This window comes from Mchenga conophoros, linkage group LG20, assembly GCF_057382185.1.
Source record: "Mchenga conophoros isolate Kocher_MC1m ecotype Shallow Benthic linkage group LG20, M_conophoros_male_GT1.1, whole genome shotgun sequence".
NCBI classification, from domain to species: Eukaryota; Metazoa; Chordata; class Actinopteri; order Cichliformes; family Cichlidae; genus Mchenga; species Mchenga conophoros.
The window spans coordinates 35,001,479-35,022,990 of NC_140545.1; the positions used below are offsets into that span (position 1 = coordinate 35,001,479).

At 44.7% G+C, this 21,512-nt stretch overlaps 1 protein-coding gene across 6 annotated transcripts in view; it reads right to left on the reverse strand.

Moving 5' to 3' along the window:
• sulf2b (sulfatase 2b) overlaps positions 1–21,512 on the reverse strand; it is a 108,802-nt gene that overhangs the window by 19,468 nt on the left and 67,822 nt on the right. For all 6 annotated transcript variants that reach the window (XM_085259168.1, XM_085259166.1, XM_085259167.1 and 3 more), the window contains 9 exons: positions 20,555–20,783; positions 19,470–19,590; positions 18,436–18,554; positions 18,213–18,364; positions 17,857–18,026; positions 10,465–10,615; positions 6,302–6,401; positions 5,662–5,737; positions 3,470–3,598 (listed from right to left, as the gene is read on the reverse strand). In XM_085259168.1, coding sequence (XP_085115294.1) covers positions 3,470–3,598; positions 5,662–5,737; positions 6,302–6,401; positions 10,465–10,615; positions 17,857–18,026; positions 18,213–18,364; positions 18,436–18,554; positions 19,470–19,590; positions 20,555–20,714 — 1,178 coding nt within the window. In that variant the 5' untranslated portion in view covers positions 20,715–20,783. The remainder of the gene's footprint in view (positions 1–3,469; positions 3,599–5,661; positions 5,738–6,301; positions 6,402–10,464; positions 10,616–17,856; positions 18,027–18,212; positions 18,365–18,435; positions 18,555–19,469; positions 19,591–20,554; positions 20,784–21,512) is intronic.

The window sequence follows — 21,512 nt, forward strand, 5'->3', positions numbered from 1 at the left end:
TGTGGTTTCTGGGCGCAGTCACAGGAAGGAGAGGTAGAGCAGTGTGTCTGATGAGGAGGGTGGGACACCTGCTGGGGACGTCTAATTAACCCCTCCCCCGACAGCATGTAGATTGTAGCAGATGAGAGACACGAGATGCTCAGCGGTGAGTCTGAGAGCCGGTGCAGCACAGCCGGTCACAGAGAGTCAGAGACTGTGTGAAAAATAATGTTTGAATAAAACTGTGAAAGTGAGATTTGCTGCCCAACGTTACTGTGGAGAACTCGCAGCAGCAGCCGGTACACTGCTTTAACCTGCTCACAGTGACTGCACATCTGCAAGCCGCTTTGCAACCATACCCACGCCTCCTTTTTCACGCTGCATCTGTGACTGTCATAACAGCTGCTGATGTCTGCTCACATGTGCTGGATGTCTTTCTGTTGCTCTTCCTGCCTGCAGATTTCAGCAGTAAAGGATCCAGAGCAGACCCATTTCACCAAATGCACCCTCATTATCAGGGGGCTGTCTTCTTGTTGGCTCTGCAGTGCAGCTGTCGATACTGTCATTGCGATTATAGCAGACCGTGATAGACTGGTGTTCGACTTCTGCTTATCTATGAGTCTGAACTGGCTAAGCAGAAGGAGATGGATTGATGGAAAACATCAAACGCCTTTTCACTACACTGGTATTGTTTGAAATATGTTTAACAAGCAAACAGATGAAGTCCAGGTTGCAATAAACTGGCACAAATAAAAATAGAATTATGATCATTTTTGGTCAACTGTATATGAAACCATATTTATTCATGACCTAGAATCATAACACACAAGTTACACTTGTGTTTTTAGGTGTGAAGACAGGCGCACACTGGATTTCTGACCACAGCGAAACAGTCAAACGTGGAAGACTAAACTATCTGTAAATGCCTGCGCAGTATCTGTTCTCATGTTTGTAGCACAACAGGACCCTCTTTCTTTATTTGTTGGCTGTAAACTGCTATCAGTCACTGTTTTGTCCTGTGCTGCTGAAAATCTGGCTCCTCCTGAAAAACACCAGGAATCTATAATCATGTGCTTGTTGTGAGCTGTTAGCTGCTGCAAGACGAGTCTGGTTTAATTCTCCTAACTGCAAAGAGCAGACTGTTCTGGGAGAATCTGCACAGAATCAGTCCATTATTCTGAATAAACTCTCGGTAATCAGTCTTTCAGCTACTGTTGGTGTTTCCTCTGCACCTCACAGATAATAAAAAGGGAACAGCTGCTGTAAAGTTCGTCTCAGCACAGAATGTAAGGACTCTATTCAAATGTTCAGACAGATATCCTCAGAGGCTTCGGTGTGCTGCAGAACTGAGAGTACAGCTAAAAACGCTACGTTTCAGGTTTAAAGACACATATCTGGTTTGATTTAAATTCAACAACGTGAAAAACACAAAGATACGGCTGCATCACAACATGTTTAACCAGAAAAAAGACAAACAGCATGTCTGCTTGTACGGACAACGTTTTAGAAGACTTTAATTTCTGAACTATTGTTCTCATTCAGCTGCAACATCCCCCAAAGTCTCTGACCTGACATGGACCTCAAAAACCTTCACTACTCGAACCCTCGTGAACCTGTGCAATCTACTGAAACTCGGGTTTATCCCTCCCTCCATCCCTCCCTCCCTCCATCCATCCATCCATCCATCCCTCCCTCCCTCCCTCCATCCATCCCTCCCTCCATCCATCCATCCCTCCATCCCTCCCTCCATCCCTCCCTCCATCTCTCCATCCATCCCTCCCTCCATCCCTCCATCCATCCATCCCTCCCTCCCTCCATCCATCCCTCCCTCCATCCATCCATCCCTCCATCCCTCCCTCCATCCATCTCTCCATCCATCCCTCCATCTCTCCCTCCCTCCCTCCCTCCCTCCATCCATCTCTCCATCCATCCCTCCATCTCTCCCTCCCTCCCTCCCTCCCTCCCTCCATCCATCCCTCCCTCCATCCATCCATCTCTCCATCCATCCCTCCCTCCCTCCCTCCCTCCATCCATCCCTCCCTCCCTCCCTCCCTCCCTCCCTCCATCCATCCATCCCTCCCTCCCTCCCTCCCTCCCTCCCTCCATCCATCCATCCCTCCCTCCGTCCATCCCTCCCTCCATCCATCCATCCCTCCCTCCGTCCATCCCTCCCTTAGGGCTTCATTTAGCTCTAGGTCTGCAGAGACTTAATTACATTTTAGCTGCTCAGCTGATATCCGTCCACTAATTAAGCCAGACTAAATCATTCATCATTAGAAGTGATTGAGACTCTCACGCTGGTGTAGTTTATCTACTTTCCCTTGAACCTGGAAGTGGGAATTAAACTCCTTTGCGTGTGTGTCCAACACCAGCAGCTATATAACCTTCAAACCTTAGCAAGTGCACCTCACCCCCCCTCAGCTACCGACAGCGATGTATTGGTCACTGGCAATCACAGCGGGATAACAGGATGAAGTGACTGTGGAAAAGATCTCCCAACCACAGTAGGAAAGGAAACCTCAGCTTTAGAAGGAAGAAGCCACTCACAGAATAAGTCCAGTCACCTATAACTTACCTAATGAAGTCATTTACAATTGACTTGAGCACCAAATGGATTGTTTCCATTGACCTGACAGCATGTACAACTTATTATGAGCAACACAGAGTGAAGCGGTTCTCAGTGAAGACAAACAGATATAGTTTCATTAATTGAAAGCAGCTCCGATGTTTCCTACACAGATGGTCACGGTCCGTTTACCAATCAAATCTGACACATTCCTGTAGTTGGGGACTATTTTTACTGATGGATGAATCCACATTTGGTATCATGAGTCCTCACAGGAGGGTGTATGGAGATGAAATGATCACCAGTTTAGGTTATCGGCACTAAACCGCGACCCTGTGTGCAAAATCCTTTCGCCTCAGCTCGGCGGGTTTGACAGCCCCCCGAAACGCTTTCCTGTTTGTTCCGACCTCCTGACCTTTATGTTTGCCTTTGTTGACGCTCTGATCATTATAAATATTAATAGAATATTTCTCTCGCTCCAGGCGAACCAGATGGCTCTTTGTGCTGCCGAATAGCGGCGCAACCAGGAGTTTAAATGAGGTCGTTACAGTTGAGAGACGCCCTGCTGCTCCAACGACTCTCTGCACGAAGATGATTTACATACTGGTGATGTGTCTCTGTTCTCTGACCTCTGTTTTCAACAAGCAGCTGATTACCTCACTGTGAACTCTGAGAAATGAACTTCAATCTGTGTTTAATGGTTTGTGTGTTTAGGATGATTAATGGCATGAAAAAACTACTGTTTATTTATTCAGAAGCTCTTTGAGCGCTCAGATGGTTAAAGAGCATCTTAGCTGGGAAAACGGTGACGCAACAGCTCCTTCAGATGGTTACAAAACAAGGAAGTGAAATGCTTTAACAATCTGGCATTTAGGTGTGTGTGTGTGTGTGTGTGTGTGTGTGTGTGTGTGTGTGTGTGTGTACCTGTTGGCAGGTTTGTCTGTGTCCAGCAGACTCATTATCGACTTTCCGTCCATATCTGGAGGCGTGTCAACGCCAGCGATGTCCAGGATGGTCGGAGCCAGATCGATGTTTAGGACCATGTGAGGGTTACTGACACAAACATGCAAACAGAGTATGAGCGCTTATTTTATTATATGTGTGCCTGTTTTAGCTTCATGCTGTCATAGCGAAATCCGAAAAAGAAACTGTTAATAAGACTTTAATAAATGTCTCCTTTTTACCAAAACAGGGCTTCAATTTTCATGTGACATTCATTAAATGTGACATGTGGCACAGATGCATCATACATGGTTTTATTGCAGCTGTGCACACACACACACACACACACACACATACACACACGCACACACACACACTTTCGTTTTGCTATCTTAGTGAGGACATCTCATTGACATAATGCTAGCTGCTTAAGCTAACCATCTAAAATCAGTGCCTAACCTTCAGCTTAAACCCAACCACAGCCTAAATGTAACTCTGACACTAAAACCACATTTTCATCCTGAAAATGCCTTCAAACTCGTGGGGACGGGCATTGTGTCCTCATGAGTGACTATTGGTCCCCACAAGCATGCCAATTTTTCTGTCCTCACAAAGATATCTAAACATGTACACACACACACACACAAAGTCAGATCTTCTTAAATTAACTCATTTATTTGACGAGCCCTCCTCCGCCTATGCTACGCCTCTTTTACAGACTGTAGGTAACAACACTTCCTGAAAGACACAGGAGATAAGGGGCAAAAATTTGTTTTTTGTTATACCTCAAAACCTTTTAAGTGAAATCTTCCACCATGAAAACGGTGTTTGCTGCCACAGCAGAACACCAGAAGATTAAAAAAATACACATAATGGAAAATGTTAAAAAAGGACAAATTACTCGTCGCATCTTGCTTTGTACTGATATTTTAAAAGTGAATTGCTGAAGGCAAAACAGACCCGAGAGCTTTTACAGACTTCTGTTGGGTTTGGAGAGCAGGGGGGAAAGTTCACGGGGACATTTATTGTGAAGTATTGCAAACAAAGTGTTTTTTATCTCAATAACGTCTGCTCCGAAGAAGGGAAAGAAACTCTTGCCCTGAACCCGTGATCATCTCGTGGAACCGCTCTGACTGTGGTAATTCAATTTGACACACACAAACGCACACAGTAGCACACTCTGAAGAAAACAGTGCTGTCACATTTTTCATGGATACGATCTTTCTGCTGCTTCACGTCTCCACAGATTCTTTATATTTTTGGTTCTGAGATTTTTTAAAGCAGCCTGTACGCTCGTGGTGGAGACCAAAACCAGCAGGTTTTTGTACATGCTCCATCAGCTTCTCTTCCCTTGCATCCACCATGTGGTGCTGAGCACTGAGGGTTTGTTTGCTGCTCGAAACAGGAACAGGAATTTAAAAAAGGAACGACTCCAATGAAGCAGAGACGTTGCTGATAGCTGAGCCTTGTTGGTTAAGGCTTATTTTTCTTTTCTGTACAATTAATTGGGCTGCAAAAAACATGCATTTTAATTACTGATTGCATTATTATTTACTCAGTAAATTAATTAACTGCTTGGCCTAAAAGTACCCTGCAAAGTGCTTTTTTTAATCAACTGCCAACAACAGAGACCATCAATATATGTATTATTTGACGAGATGCTCTTTAAAAACAAATTGCTAGAATTGGAGCATACAAGTCCGTGTGCTGGGACATGATGGCGTGCGCCACAGTTTGAGTGGCTGGTAATGATTCATTACCTGAAAATGACTGTTTGGTGTGTGGATGGAGAGCCAGCTCTCATCACCAGATTTCTACCTGAATATCAGTCTGACAAAGAAGCTGATGCTTGCTTGTAAATGTGCACATGCAGGTGGTCAGGAAGGGTCCACAGGTGCATGGGAAGGTGACCTCGGGCCTCAGTGAGCCCCTGACATGCAGGTTGCATGGGGAAAATGTGAATTCCCTAACCAGCTGGCATGTGGGAGGTGGAGTCTGTGAAAATAGAGGGGGGTGCACTAAAACCCTTCTTGCGATTGCTGTGGTCATGAGCAGGCGGCCACAGCTGTCTGTGTTTTATGGACTGAACAAAGTAACGTTTAAAGTTATCACTGAGTTCAGAGGATCGGCGGCACCTTTGTGCAGTGAATTGTTGTTGAGGTGTGTGTGCTTACATGCTGCCCTGCTCCACGTTAGGTCCTCTGATGTAGAATGGGACTCTGATGTCAAACTCGTACGGCATAGATTTACCTGGAGACACACACACACACACACACACACACACGTTATTAATGCTGTGGTTTGTAGCTGAGGTGGTGACACTGAAGCTCGCACACACAGGTGTGTTTTGCTGTCACGTTCTGACGTTATCTTCATGCTCAGCACAGTTTTCTGATGATCAAACACAAAACATTTGTTCCTTTAAACTCAAACATTTTATTATCTTGGATTCTTCAGATGTTCTTTACGTGCATCTGAAATTCTGTTTGCTGTTCAGCCCGTACTCACAAAGAGCGATTGTCCAATTTCCAGACTCTTAGAATTTGTGCTGTTTCGCTGTTTATTTTGTACATAATGCTGTTTCATCTGCTGGAGAAGGGTTCTTAAAATGAGTCTGGCACACATCTCACAATGTTCCTCCCTGCACTGCAGCTGTTTTCCTACTAAAAAAAAAATCTAATCCTTTAAATCACAAATCAGGATGTTTCCAGATGATAATCAAGTTTAATCAGTTATAAAAATTATCACAAATTCTTTCTTCCATCGGCAGAAAAAGAATCAGACAGACACAAGAACCTTATTCTCTGTTCGTACCTTTAACGAGGCCGAACTGGCCGATGTGGTAGCCGTGATCTGACGTGTAGATGATGTAGGTGTTTTCCAACTCGCCCGTCTCCACCAGCATGTTATACAGCTGAGAAACAAACAACACCATTTCAGTCTGTGGCTTAAAAAAACGGAGTGATTTTGCACACTGGTCATCTTTTATCTGTTCACACTTCCACCAAACTTGACTCACTTTTGTGAGTGTGGACGCTTCCTCTCTTTGCTCTTTAAATGCTTTGCTTCTTTTATTGATTTTTATGCTGATTTATTCCCTTTTTTCCTGTATGAGCTTACCTGCGATAGCTTCTGGACACTTATAGATCATTAGGACTAAAGCGTTTTTAACAGAAACAGCAACATTTTTATAGTTACCTTATCCTCAGCGCTCCGTGTGTCTGTGGCCTACACACAGCTGAAGCCTGATTACAGCATCTGGGCACCGAGCAGCCTCAATAGCCTGGAAAGGTGCTAACCGCTAGGCTAACTAGCAACAAGATGCCTTCCCTCTCCACAGATGACTACCACAGCCTCCTGCAGAAGATTGCAGTACTGGAGACAAAAATTCATCGCTTAGAAGTAAACGTGGAGGTAAATGGACTGTGTGGAAATGAAACAACCTTGCCTTTGATTCAAAACAATGGCGATGAGCAAGCTAGTACACAGCTAAGGAGCACAGATAACATGACCAAGAAAGTAGACTCTGTGCATTATTATAAATCCTCAAGCGATAATCCCCCCCTGGACTGTCTTGGTGCAAAACCAAGACATAAATCATGTCTCCTGGAAGGGGGAGGACGTATCACAGGCAGGGCACAGCGAGCTGAAATCTCTGAAACCGACTGGCCTTCACTTCCTACGAGACAGAGAAGCTCTTCTACCCCTGTATACGGGAGGAAACAGGACTGGACAACTGTGAATAGGAAGGTTAACAACAAACCTTCAAAACAACTGAATGTGAAACTGCAGAACAGATTTGCTCCACTATCAAAGGACCCTGGATCTATATCGGACAACCATCCATCTAAAAGTAGCGAAGTAAGGTCTGAAAATCTGTTGAAAAGTAAAAGACCACAGGGAAAGCTAAAGGCTAGGCCTGAAACTCTGATTGTGGGTGACTCTGCCGTAAAGGATGTACAAAGGATGTGCAGTAAGAACACTAAAGTCCTCTGCTTTCCTAACGATATGGTCAACAACCTGAAGGAGAGAATTCTTCAAATTGCAGATGAATATCCAACTGTGACAAACATTGTTCTGCATACAGGGTCAAACGATGTGTCCAAACAACAGTCGGAGGTTCTGAAACGGGACTTTACTGGATTATTAAATACTGTAAACTCTCTGAATGCAGCTGTATTCATCAGTGGACCTGTACCGCCGGTCAGAGGAGGAGACGAGAGATTCAGCAGGTTGTTTGCACTGAATAAATGGCTTATATCAGCATGTACGGGCGACCGTGGCTCAGGGGGTTGGGAAGCATATCTGTAACCGGAAGGTCGCCGGTTCGATCCCCGGGCTCTCTGTCCTGGTCGTTGTTATAACAACTGTAGCTTGCCTCCACCAATGTAAGAATGAACGAATAGTGGAATTGTAAAGCGCTTTGGGTGCCTTGAAAAGCGCTATATAAATGCAATCCATTACTATTATGTACTGACCACTCAGTGCATTTTATCAACAACAGGCATCTGTTTAAAGCAAATGGATTTAATTTTAACAAGTCAGGGGCGAAACTGTTCACCTCCAACTTGTTTTATTCCATACGTCATCCATCTGTGCTTGGTGCCAAGGCTGAGATAAAAGAGGAGTTATCTCATAAAGAGGAACAAACAGTACTCCAAGAACAGACAAAGCCCAGCAGAAACCTTGAGGAGGAGCTCCATCTGCCCCCACCTGGGAAGAGCCTCAGAAAGGAGAGACATCTGAGGCAAGAAGAGGGGTCCCTATTTGCCTCCAACTCTCTCAACAACACCAACGACCAGGACCAGGGACCACGACCTTCCCCAGTCCCCCAAACCCCTGACAGGCCATCACCCTCCTCCCCCTCCCTTTCTCCCTCCTCGCCACACCTGAAATTCACTGAGGAGATGATGGAGCGGGTCAATGCTGGGCTCAGATCTACCCCCCGGCCCAATCCCTTTTTGTCCCCCATAAACCCCCCCACCAGAGCAGCCAAAGGTTCGCCATCGAGCCCCGCCCTCAACAGAGCAATCGAAGTCACATTGCCCAGCCTCGTCCCCCTTAGTTCCTCCTTACCACCTTCATGCCCTGTCTCCGCAGTCTGATGTGTGATGTGTGGAGGGTCCGGGCTGCGAGGATTATGGCAGTGGTGACTTTTCCCAGGAGAAGCTGGGACCCTGTTTACTAGAAGGTTTTAACATTTCTGTACTTTTAGGTGACAGGAGACATGTGGCAAATAATACCTCTAAAACACTTAAGTTGGCTTTATTAAACGTTAGATCTTTAGCTGGGAAAACATTTTTAATTAATGATTTAATCACTGAGCACAGCCTTGATTTTATGTTTCTAACTGAAACTTGGTTGGACCAAAGTAACAGTGGAGCTGTTCTCATCGAGACGACCCCTCCTAACTACAGTTTTATCAGTGAGGTCAGGGCGAGCAGGAGAGGAGGAGGGGTTGCTGTCTTATTTAATGAATCATTTCAATGTAAGCAGCTATCTCCTGGAAGTTTTCAGTCTTTTGAATATGTGGCTTTACAGCTGAAGGCCCCATCCAAAGTTGTGTTTCTTAATGTTTACAGGCCTCCCAAATACTGCACAGACTTTTTTAATGACCTCAGTGAACTGCTGTCTGTGATCTGTGTTGATTTCGACTGTGTAATTATTGTTGGGGATTTTAACATTCATGTGGACAACCCTCAGGACAAAGGGACTAAAGACCTGAGTAACACTCTGGGCAACTTTGGGCTGACTCAGCATGTAACAGAGGCCACACATAATAGAGGACACACTGTTGACCTACTGATCTCCAAGAGCCTGAGCATTTCAAAGGTTACTGTGTCTGATGTGGGCCTGTCTGATCATTACTGTGTTTTCTTTGAAAGTAAAATTTCAGCCCCCACAAATATATCAACAACAGTGATCACAAAACGGTGTATAACTGAACACAGTAGTGAGAACACTCTCTCACAGTCTGTTCTCTAAAATCTAAAAGAGGAATTATGGATTGGATCAACTGGTCTCTGAATGCAATTGACACCCCTTTCTCAACGAGAAGTTTGGGCTCGGGTGAGCCTGAGTGCTGAAGATATCTACCTATTCAGAACCATGGTAACAGGGTTCTGGCTGATCGGGTCTCTGTCCTGGTCGTTGTTATAACAACAGTTTATTTAAATCCAGGTTGAAGACTCACCTATTCTCAGCTGCATTTGAATAAAGCACCAAATCCACACTTTTAAGCTTAAATTTCAAAACTTACACTAACTACTGATCTTATCTATTTCTGATTTTATCTGTTTTGATTTTATATACTGTTTTGTTTGTTTGTTAAGTGGGTTTAGAGCTCTGGGTAACTCCCCAGCTGGGTCTAGACTGGGTCTAGAGAGTATTTTAAATTCAGGGAATTTAAAATAGAAAGTAGCTCGTCCACAGAAGGACTGGTAGCTCCCCTTACGATAAGGGTTCAGATCGCGCGAACAGGTGTGAAATGTGTGTGTTTAGTTAGTTTGTTTGTTTGCTTGTTTTAATCAATTTTAAATCATGCTTTTTATTTGTTTTTGTTTCTAATGTCTCTGTAAAGCACTTTGAATCACCTTGTTGTTGAATTGTGCTATACAAATAAATTTGCCTTGCCTTGCCTTGCCTTGCCTAATAACACAAGCTATCTTTTTCCAGCCATCAAGTGTGTAGCTGGTGGTTTGTGTGTGTGTGTGTTCCGGTCAAAATCTGACATTTGCTATCCTTGTGGGGACCAACAGACCTGGATTTTGGTCTCCACGGGGTTGAAGGCATTTTTCACACTCAAAATGTGGTTTTAGTGTCTGGGTTACAATTAGGTTCTGGTTAGGGTAAGCATCAGGGTTAGGCATTCATTTTTGATGGTTAGGGTAAGCGGCCAGGGAAAGCATTATGTCAATGAGATGTCTCCACGAGGATAGCAATACCAGACGTGTGTGTGCTTGTGTGTTAGTGCCCACCTTCTCCACGCTGTCGTCCACAGACAGAAGCGTCTGCAGCCGTTTCCTCTGCAGCATGTTGGTGAACTCCATGTGAATGGGCTTCATGGGGCCGGTGTAACGCATGATCCAGTGCTTATCTGGGTTCGGCGCGTAGTTATAACTGGGAGTACTGGTGAGAAGAACAGTGACAGGAAAGGAGATAAGACAGGTGGAGTGTTGGGTAAATCCTGAGTTATTTGTGCTGAAAAGACGATCTGGCTTTGGATAGTCTGTGATAGCACCGTTTACAACCAAAGCTCTGTATATCAGAGCAATGTGATGCCATGTGATCAGAGAGGAATGCTGCGAGTGCTTTAAATGTGCTCTGTTCTGCTTTTTCCAGTGTGTTAACAGATTGTATTATAAGTTTAATCATGAGACTGACTCTCGGTTGCCTCAAACATGTTGTGGAGAAACCTCTATGTGAAAGATACAGGATGGATTTCCCAGACAAATCCAAGCATAATGATCACGAATTTGAGGCTTTCCTCCCCCCAAGTACTTCCAATCCCAGCTTCTGAGAAATGGAGTCCACTAATCACTGACATCAAGAAACGACTGACTACCATCAAAATACCGACTCAAAGACAAACTGTGCAAAGTCGTATATATGTGTAAATCACAGGGCAAAGCTGTGCAACTGCCACACACTTTCTGCAGCAGGGGTCGGCAACCCTGAGCACGCATGGTTAACTGAAGACACGGCCATAGCTGGACTGGCCATCGGGCATTTGCCCAGTGGGCCGATGTGATTTTTCGTTTTTATGGGCCGATGATTTTTTTTTTTTTTTTTTTTTGTAACGGTATAAACAATGAAAGGTGGTGGATTGGCCAGATGCTGGCCGATGTGTAGAAATAACACAGTTGTTTGGTGGTGGCTATGGCGGAGCTAGCATAAAGGCCAGCAGGTGGATGAGGGAAAGGGGAGGCAGGACGAGGAGAGACCAGAGGCGGAAGCCGGTCCAAGGGTGAACTGAACTTCAGGTAAGAAGTTATGACCTGCAGTCTATCTGGGTCAGATATAAACAAAGTTTAGGTGGAGTTTATTTTCGTTGTGCTGACTTTTAACCGTCAGTTACAATAACTCGTATTGCGTACTAGCTAGCATGACAGCTGGGTGGGTGCTGTGATGTTACTGATAGTGAACTTTATTTTATTCATAAGGTTAGTTAGCAGACTTGTCGACCATCCCGTAAAAAACATAATCGTCCCGCATTCAGAGAAAATGTTACGCGTTTCATATTGAGCTGAGAAGGGACGCAGTTTGTCCCGAACTTCAGCTAGAATGGAAAAAGACACAAAGCTGGATTTATTCTGCGTCTTTACGCTGCACAGCTGCCTCTTCTCCTCTCATCCTCTCCCCTCCCTCTCCTGTTTCTACTTCAATCATGAAACTGATCAATGATCAGCTGATCAGCTTTTCTCTCTTGTTTGTTTATCACTTTGCGCCAGAAAGAGGAAACCAGCGGATGTCGCGCTAAACAACAGCAGCATGAATGAGTTGAAGGGAAGTTATGAACTGTTTCTGAGAGGCAAATAACACCAGGATCCTTTTCTAAGTAGCTGACAGCTGGTAACTGTGCAGGGGCGGGTCTAGGAAAGTGTTGCCAGGGGGCCATGTAGGGCATTAACAGGGAGAGGGGGGCACAAAGAAATACTTTTCTTTCTTATTCTCATTTAAAATGTCTCGCTTTTAATAAATAATTATCTGAATCTTACAACCAAAGTTTTTAGTATGACATAAAATGTATAGAAATCATACATATACCAACAAGACTGCACATCACTGTCACAACAGCGTCTGTTTTCATTCAAAGGCTTTATGGCTTTTCCTATAATACCTGGTGGGCCGGTCTGTAGTCAAAATGCAGTGCATTAATCTGAGAAGGTGCATTAAAAAATAAATGGCCGGGCCAGCGGTGCACATCACAAATCAGCTCACATAGACACATTAGTTGTGCTGCTTCTTAATGACGGTATCTTAGCTAACAACCCCAACTACCAGATTCAACTTGTAATTGGCTAAAAATAACTTAGCTTACTGGTGAGAGGGACGTTGCTAGCTGGCAGTTTTTTCAAGCAATGTTGAAATTTCCACTTTCCAACACTTCAAATACTTCAGGAGCTTTCCGCTCAGCGCAGCATCAGCACCGTGGAAACACACGGATACATCCGTAGATTCGAGACAGAATTCACAATGCGTTTTCGGGACTTTCAGGTGTTTGGACCAATGTTTTCTTTTCTGATCAAACCAGAAATCTTTAATGAGCAGCTGGTTGTCTCACATTAACTGGCTGAGTTAATGTCAGTTAATGCAACATCGAAGCAGCTGGAATCCACAGCTGTGCGTGTTCATGGAGCTGCATGTTCACCTGCTGGACGTCACTACCTGACAAGCTTAACTGTCTTCAGAACATTGCAGAGGCCTTATTGACAGTGTTTGGCTCTACATGTCTGTGTGAGCAGATTTTCTCTCACATGGGTCCTCAGGTAGCCGTCTGAATGCTGGACACTCGCAGACCTGTGTCTCTGAGTGGGAGACCAGAGATCACGTTAACATGTGTGTCTCTGTATTAACAAACATGCCATGTTGGCCCAGTTTATTTTTCTTATCATTGTTGTGAGGAGACCATAAACAGCATTTGTATTTTCTGTTGTACAGTTCATTTGCTTTTGTGTATAAAAAGTCATTTTTGTTTCCAAATAGCTGATAACTATTCGCTGATAGCTGCCAACATCTGCGAACAAATATAATCCTATAAAGTGGTTCTACATAGTGTGTAACTGTTCATATAGAGCTTTATTACATTTATTGCTAATGCAATCATATGGCACACTGAAATTTTAGATGCACTCATCATCAGAAAGGTTGCCGAGCCCTGCTCTACAGTAACAGCCAAGTTAGCTCTGTGAGTGACTTTGCTCCACGATGATTGGATGTGTTGTTGTATCTGTGGTCGAGGATGAATTATGACACGATGGGCACTAGAGCAGCATGCTAAAGAAAAAAAGGTCTACAGATGACAGAAATGTGTTTTTGGTCTATGTTGAACTTTTCTTTTGTGTGTCTTTGTGGTGGTTTTGCACCCATTTGTTTTATTTTTGTGTCTCCTTTCAGTCCATTTGAAGTGTTTGTGGTCGTTTTGAGACTCTGTGCAATCCTTTAGTATCATTTTGCATCCTTGTTTTCATTTTGTGTGCCTTCTCATCTCCAACATCTTTGTGTGTTTCTCTGTGGTTGTTTTGTGTCAGCTTGTGGTCGTTCAGTCTGCAAACATGTTTCATCTGCTTCATGCTTCTTTCAAGAAATTTCCACATCCACTTGTGTTTATTGTGTCTTCTTTTTCACTGGTTAACGTCTCTGTGATCAGTTTGTCTCCATTTCTGGTCCTTTGAATGTCTTTTTTGTTATTTTTATTTCACTTAACTTTACAAGAGGAAATATCACTTAATACGAAGGCCCTCAGACTTGGCCTGTGGCCTGCAGACCTTGGCAGTAATTGCTCGATGTCTGTGCTGATGTCAGGTCTCGGTAAGTTGTGTGAACTGATCAGGAACAAGACTTGTATTTACTAAAGCTGCTGCAGCAGCAACAGGAAATTAAATGAGAAAAACAGGAAATGGAAGAAATGAAAAACTGTATGAGCTCCAGCAGGGTTGTAAAAGTCTACTGGCTATGAGGCAGCAATGCCTGATCCACAAGCTGCTTACAGACTTACCCGAGAAGAGTTTAGGCTAAAAGTGAAGTGAGCGAGCCAGCGATGTGCCGAACAGTCTGAACATTGCTCTTCTAAAAATACGTCTTCTCTTTGTGATTATGGTTTAATGTGTCGATAACAGCAGAAACTGCAAAACTGAACCATTCCACATGCTTTTTGGATTCACAGCAACTTCCTGCTTTATGGCATGACCGTATTTTAAAGGAGGACTAATCTCTAAAATAGAAAAACATGAATTTGTAAGTTTGCTCACTCTCAAAGGACGAGACTGTAGACGTGCACAAGTTTAGAATGGACCACAGCAGCGGTCCCCAACCCCCGGGCCACAGACCGGGACCGGTCCGTGAGTCGTTTGGTACGGGGCCGGGAGAGTTGAGGCTCGGGTGGTTTTCAGAGTTTTTATCGGTAACTCGGTTTCCCTGGGTCATTTCCCGTGTTGTAGTTGTGTTTTATTTTGAAAGAAATATTTACACGTTACCATAGCGACCAGAGAGCATTAAGGGGCAGCGAGGAGGATGTTACTCTCAGTGTTGTTGGCGCATTTCAGGAGGACGCTGCTAATAAAGTTACACAGTTACACAGTGACTTCCCGTTTATTATTATATTTACAAAACACCACAGTTTTTGTCTCGGTCGTATCGTTTTATTCTGTTGTAATTATCCACGAGACCTTAAAGGCTCTGTGAAAATATTGTCTGACATTAAACCGGTCCGTGGCGGGGGAGCGCTGGACTACACGGCCATCAGCAAGAAGCCTGGTGAGAGGGTGACAACTGTTGGTGAGATTATTGCAAATGGACAAAATATAAATGACCATGAGCCACCCTGGGTCTGGAGCTCCATGCAAGGTCTTGCCTCACAGGGTGAAAATGACCATGAGAAAGGTGGTTGTTAATAATCTGAAGGCAGTGGGGACGACAGTCACCATGAACCCCACTGGTAACACACTGCATGATTGAGAAGGCTTGGAAGAAAGTGCGGAGGAAACCAACATCGAGCTCTTTGGCACCAACTGGACGTGCTGGGTTGGAAGGAAGACGGCTCAAACGACAACCACAGTCAAGCACGGAGGCGAGGACATCATCAGATTTTCTGTTAAGGATACAGGACAACTTGGCTGTAGGATGGAGCTGCATGGATTGAACTTGGATGAGAGCTTCCTTCCCTCAGCCAGAACACTGAAGATGAGTTGATGAGTCTTTCAGCAAGACAGTGACCGAAGGCACCAAGGCAACAAAGCAGTGACTGAAGAAGAAGCACATAAAGGTCATGGCTTTGTCCAGACAGCTGAAGCTTGGAGTTGCTGAACAGCATCCAAGAAAGCTGAAGGATTGAGAGAGTTTCTGTAAGGAGGAGCCGGTCAGTCACCCTCCTGAGATGTGACCAACAACAGGAAGCATCTTACTGCTGTTCTTATCAGCGTGGGTTTGCCCACCAAGTTTAAGACACCGAGTCTGAATGCTTCCTCTAATTTTTATGTATATATGGAGGCAATAAACAAAACACCAGGCTGAATATGAATACAAATGTATTCCACGCAGTGTTAGAATGAACCGCACGTGTGATGTGTGCGTGTCTGTGTGTAGCTGAGTGTAATATCATGTTTGGACACATCAGGCTGTGTGAGGAGTGATGACAGCAGATGCTCCTTTTCATTAATAACACAGTCTCTGTCCTCCTGCTGTGTTAGCTGCAGAAGATGTTCCTGCACTGTGTTCTGCGTGGATAATGAATGACTCCCATCAGCTAACTCGTTTACTCCTCTCCTTGCTCCTGCTCGGCAGCTTCATAATTAAATTTCCTCGTCGGGACAGAAATGCTGTGGGCAGCTGGAAGCATCTGCACGGGCGCAGGCGGGCTGGAACACTTCGGTCCGTCTGACAGGCGGTCAGCTGACACGTGTGGAGCTCGTGAACTCGTTTTAGGGAAGATTGACTTTATTCATTTTGAAGGACTGCAGCGCGCCTCATTAGTGCAGCTGCGGTGAAACCGTTACCTCACAGCAATGAGGTGCTGAGTTCAAACCTGCCAGGCGACAAGCAGACAGTTTGTTGACATTTAAACGGTTCTCTTTGAGGCGCTGTTCCCAGATTCACTTTCATTGCATTTTCATGCATTTTGCAAGTGCAGCTACCGAAAAGCAGAATTGCATTCAACTGTTAAACTGCGTGTAACTGACATGATGATGCGTCACAGTAAGCACATTTGAAGCAGATCGGTAGGCAAACAAGGACGGTGAATGTCTGCCTTCCTCGCCTGATCACTGTCTACTGGTTCTGGTCCAGTAATGTCGGTTGGCTTTGGATTCGTTTGAGGTGTTGAGAAATGAAATGAAGCCAACACAGAAATGCATTTCCTCTAATCGGCAATGAGACCATGTCCAAAAGTGAGTCAATCCCCACAGAACCCCAGGTTTACAGGCTGGTACAACAAAATGGTTTTAGCATCTATGGCTGTACGCTCCCACTGCTGTCTTCAGCGTTCAGCTTGCAGCCTCTGCGCCTGTTTCAGAGCAGAAAGGTAAAATGTTTTCTTTCCTTCTGCTTCATTTTGTCTTTATTTACGAGACTAAAGCTGAATGCACGGCTGTTTATTACTTCGGGGAGAAGCTGCAGCCTAAACCCGACCTTTTCTTCAGAATTTGACAACACAACAGGTCTCCACTTTCATTAAAGTCTGCAGCACCACACGTTTCCTCAGTCGCACTGATTCGCTGGGTCTTAATCAGCCATCGTTCGGTCCCGTCAATAAGGTTTAAATTAGACTTTGCAAGTGCTGCTGGTTTCCTGCTTTCTAATTCATACTGAATAATAAAAGGAGAAGCAACTCTGCGCCTGTGCTGCATTTTTGTTCTTTGTGCACAAAGACAAAACTGTCAAACGCTGATCATTCCAGCGTATGAGCGTCGAGTTATGCACTGACTGTCAGAGGAAAGGGATTACTGTCTGTTCCGAGTACTTCCAGCAGCGTTTTTGTGTTACAAGAATAGAAAAACCTGCATAAAAATCCCTGTGAGCTTTAAATGGGATTTAAATGGTCTCCTGACAGCAGGAGTCCAGCCGGAGTTTCCTCGGGCATCTGTTTATATCTGCGGGATGAAAAAGATTTCAGTGTGATGTCTCTGTCTGTTCAGCCGTCTCCCAGTCAGATCATAAACAAGGAAACGTATCTCTGATGCGAGACTCGCTCATGGACTTTGTCATGTTCGCTAAAATTGGACTCAAATTCATGTAAAGAGAGTAAATAAAACTAATGTATTCATTAACACTCACACAAGCACACACACACGCACACACACACAAGCACACACACACGTGTTAGGGAGGATTGTGCCGTTTCAGTCGTCTTGCTTCAGGATTTATCCCGTGGTGCAGAACAGAGCTGCTCCATTGTTCTGCTGGATTACAGTGGCTTAGTCTCATTGTATGTGTGCATGCGTGTGTGCACTTGCATTACTACTTTTGTGAGGACATAAATGTGTTTCCACAGTCGCACTGTGGGGACTCTACTTCCTTATTGGGACAAAAATTAAGTCCTTACAATGTAAATCATGACGTTTTGCATGACGGCAGGTTTATTTTTTAGGATAATTCTCTAGGAAATGAATGCAAGTCGAGGAAAAGATAACTGTGTGTGTCTGTGGGAGGCCTACATGTGCTGCGATGCGTTGGGGAAGGCAGTGCTGTACTGCGGGGCAGAGTCTTCGGGTCCATGAGGGGCCGCGTGACTCAGAACCATCAGAACAGGGCGGTGAGGATAAAGTCGCTTTGAAGAGCGGAAGTAACGGATGGACTCTGCCGTGATCAGGTCGGTCAGGTAGTCCTGGAAGCACAACAACACACATCACTATTATTAACCCTGATTTTCTTCACTTTAAGTTAAAACTCACTTAACATCCACCGAATCAGTGACGAAGCAGTCAGCGCAGGATCAGAGTTCATTTCAATTTTAGCCACATGCTAAACTTGCATTGCTGTGCAGCGACAGAGTTGTGTTGTGTGTCCTCACCTGTGGATACTGCGCTCCGTGCTTCTCTCGCACGCCGTTGCGACACAGCGTGTAGTTGTAGAAGCGGCTGTTCTTCACCAAACCGAGCCATTCCCTCCACCCGGCGGGAACGTACGAACCGTTGTACTCGTTCAGGTACTTTCCAAAGAAGGCTGGAGAAAAAGCACAGATGTATTAACAGAAGCCTCACAAAGCCCGAGTGCGTGTTTGTGTATTTGCCTACCTGTCCTGTATCCAGTGTCGTTGAGGTAAACGCCGAAGGTCCGTGGCTCGTGCTGCCGTTGCCAAGACGGCGAGGAACAGTTCTCGTTGTTGGTGTAGGTGTTGTGGTTGTGAACATACCTGAGGGAGACAGAACACGTGTTACTACAAGAGGCTCGCACTTTGTATCCCAAGTCTCATGTAAAGTTATTTTAATAGTTCTGCTAATAGCGCTTTGGTAATAAAACACATCCATTATAGGATTTTCACTCTTTCCTTTACACATGAAGACATTAAAATCACCTGTCTAATATTACTAACGTCTTCGTTGGGCCGCCAAACCAGCTTTGACCTGTTGGGGCACAGATTATCTCACACTGAGGCATGCAGCTGATTAATTTAACACCTGCATCAGGCTGGTTCTCTGCAGAAACCCACAGCCAAGACACGATAACTGGAAAAAGCTGTAAATGACTCATAAGCAGCTGGTTGCTTACAAAACATAAGAATAGAAGAATAGAATAACCCGTTATTGTCATTGTTCAAGGAACCTGTGATCTGTCAGACGCCACTGCTGCTCTTGGGTAGTTGTTGTTGCTTCAAAACCGCGGGCCTCCTTCTGACTCAGAGAGGAGCTACTACTTAAAGGTGGTGTAAGTGGGGAAAGTGAGTAGACTAGCCGATGGAGAGCAACTGAGGAGCAAATTGCCTTTGACATGTAATAATTGGTGGAATAACTGGTTACAGCATTCGGCAAATCATCAAGCTCGGTATAGGTCGAACTTGATCGATCCTTAAGTGTAAATGTGCTTCATTATCCTCTTTGACTTGATTAATAAAATTAACATCATTTTGTATTTAAAAGATTTGAAACTAGCACCCAACCATGACCTCATCATTGAAGTCTTTACTGAGGTCAGGAACGACCTTTTTCCTGTAGACAGTTTATACATCGGCTGTCTTTTTGCACTTAGACGAGTCGCCCCCTGCTGGCCAACGGCTCTGGCTTCACTTTTCGGGTGTAGTAGGCACCTCCATCTTTGGAACTGTACTTACTTCCCAGTGAGCATGCTTGAGCGTGACGGACAGCACATGGGCGTGGTCACAAAGGCATTAGAGAAGGAAGTCCCGCCCTCCTCCATAATGCGGCGAGTCTTATTCATTGCCTGCATCGACCCTACATGGAGAAACCCACGGTTAGCACATTGTAAAGCTTGTCCACCTGCTTTGGTGATAAGTTCCTTGGTTTCTGTTGAAAATTGTTCAAAATCATTTGCCTCATAAGCCTCGACATAAAATGGAGAGCGACACCTGAAACATGGTTCTTATTTAAAATGCTCGATGATTAAAGATCAACTCTTTCCTCGCCTCTGCCCTCAATAACGAGTTCTGACACCTCGCTTTATATCAGTAAAGTCGTGGTTTGGCGACCATTAGAACAGTTTACAGGTTCTTCTGAGGGCAGCTGCACTGGCGGAGACCACGCTCACCAACTTCTGACGCAAACCCAGCAGCTTTGTTCTACGAGCTAGCCTGAAATATGACAGAAACTGCTCGGCTCAGAAAGGCGTTACTCTTAGTAAGCTTTAAATGTTTAAAGAGTTTACCACACGTGTTCTGGTCAGAGCAATGAGCTACTAAGCCAGTACAAGACCCAATGAGTCTAACAAGCAGCGAAGAGGTTACAGAGTAACAAAAGTTCTCTCTTCCTGCAACACGCCTGCACAATCTACGATACAGTTAAAAATGGGATCATAATCTCAGACAGCAGCAGACAACAACCATTTCCAGCTGTATGTCGTTAATAATAGAAGATAAATTTTTGGATCGCAGAGAGGAAGTTAGCCCTAAAAAGGCTCCCAGACAGTGATCATTGCACTCCGACCTGTTAAAGAACAAGATAAAGGAGTTACTTAATGATTCAAACACTTTGACTTGGAAGTAAAGCTCAGTTGCTCAAGCTGCTCAAACGAGATCTGTCCGATGTATTGATATGACGAGTGTAATATTATGTTAACTGTGTATTACTGTTAAACTGAGACTTTTTTATGTCCACACCAGCGTGTTACCAACAATTACATTAACAGTACAGACAGTCAGACTAATGCTTATAATAAGGCTTGTAGTGGAGTTTCAGTCACCCAGCTCCATGTCCTGGTCATCAGTCAGGATGAGGATGATGTTTGGTCGGATGTTGCGTCTGTCTCTCTGGAGGCGGGGCTTCAGGCGTTGCGTAGAAGAAAAATGAGCGTGACAGAGCGCCACGGAGACAAACAGGAAGAGGAGAAGTCGACCTGCCATGGCCTTTGACCCCCGGGCCTCCCCACAAAGGTCAACCAATCAGCTGCTTCCCACAAGTTGTCTCAGCTTCTGGAAAACACACAAAGAGACCGCCTCGAGTTCAGAACCGAGGTTCAAACAAATCTGCGTGAGACTGAGCCACCGGTTTACAACGTTCGCCATTTCCAGCTCCATATTTTTATTCCTCGACTCCACTTAGAGAATCTTGGCATGACCCTGGACTCAGGATAATCCATATTTATCTTGGTGCCCCCTCAGTTTATGCTGTCTCTCAAACAAGCTGAGCTCCTATCCTATCAAGGCCACCCTGCCTGCAAGACAGCTTTCCTCTGACTTACCGTTCACAAACAGAAGATTTGAACAGTCGATGGTGGAGTTCCTGTGCTACCAGTCTAAGATGACCACAGTTTAGTTACCATAGAAGAAGAAATATGTATGAAACAGAGTGTTTATGACAGGCTGACGCCTGCGTTTTAGGCTCACGGGAACGGCTTGTGTACTGATATAAACCTTCAACTGGCCACTGAAAGAGAAGACCTTACAAAAGGATTCAAAGTGGCGTCTACACCGTACCAGAACCACATAATGTTGCTTTAGCTATAGATATTTTAGGAAACTGTTTTCCTTCTGATATTGCAAACACTTCCTCAATCTGTTGCTAACATTCGCTTCCTAGATGCATGTTTGTTGTAGTTGATTGGAATCCTGCAGGTGGTCATCAGCGTCATCAGGATTGATCCTCTTGGAGGCGAAAAGTACCTGCAGCAAATGTCACAGTAATCTGGCCAGTAGCGGGTC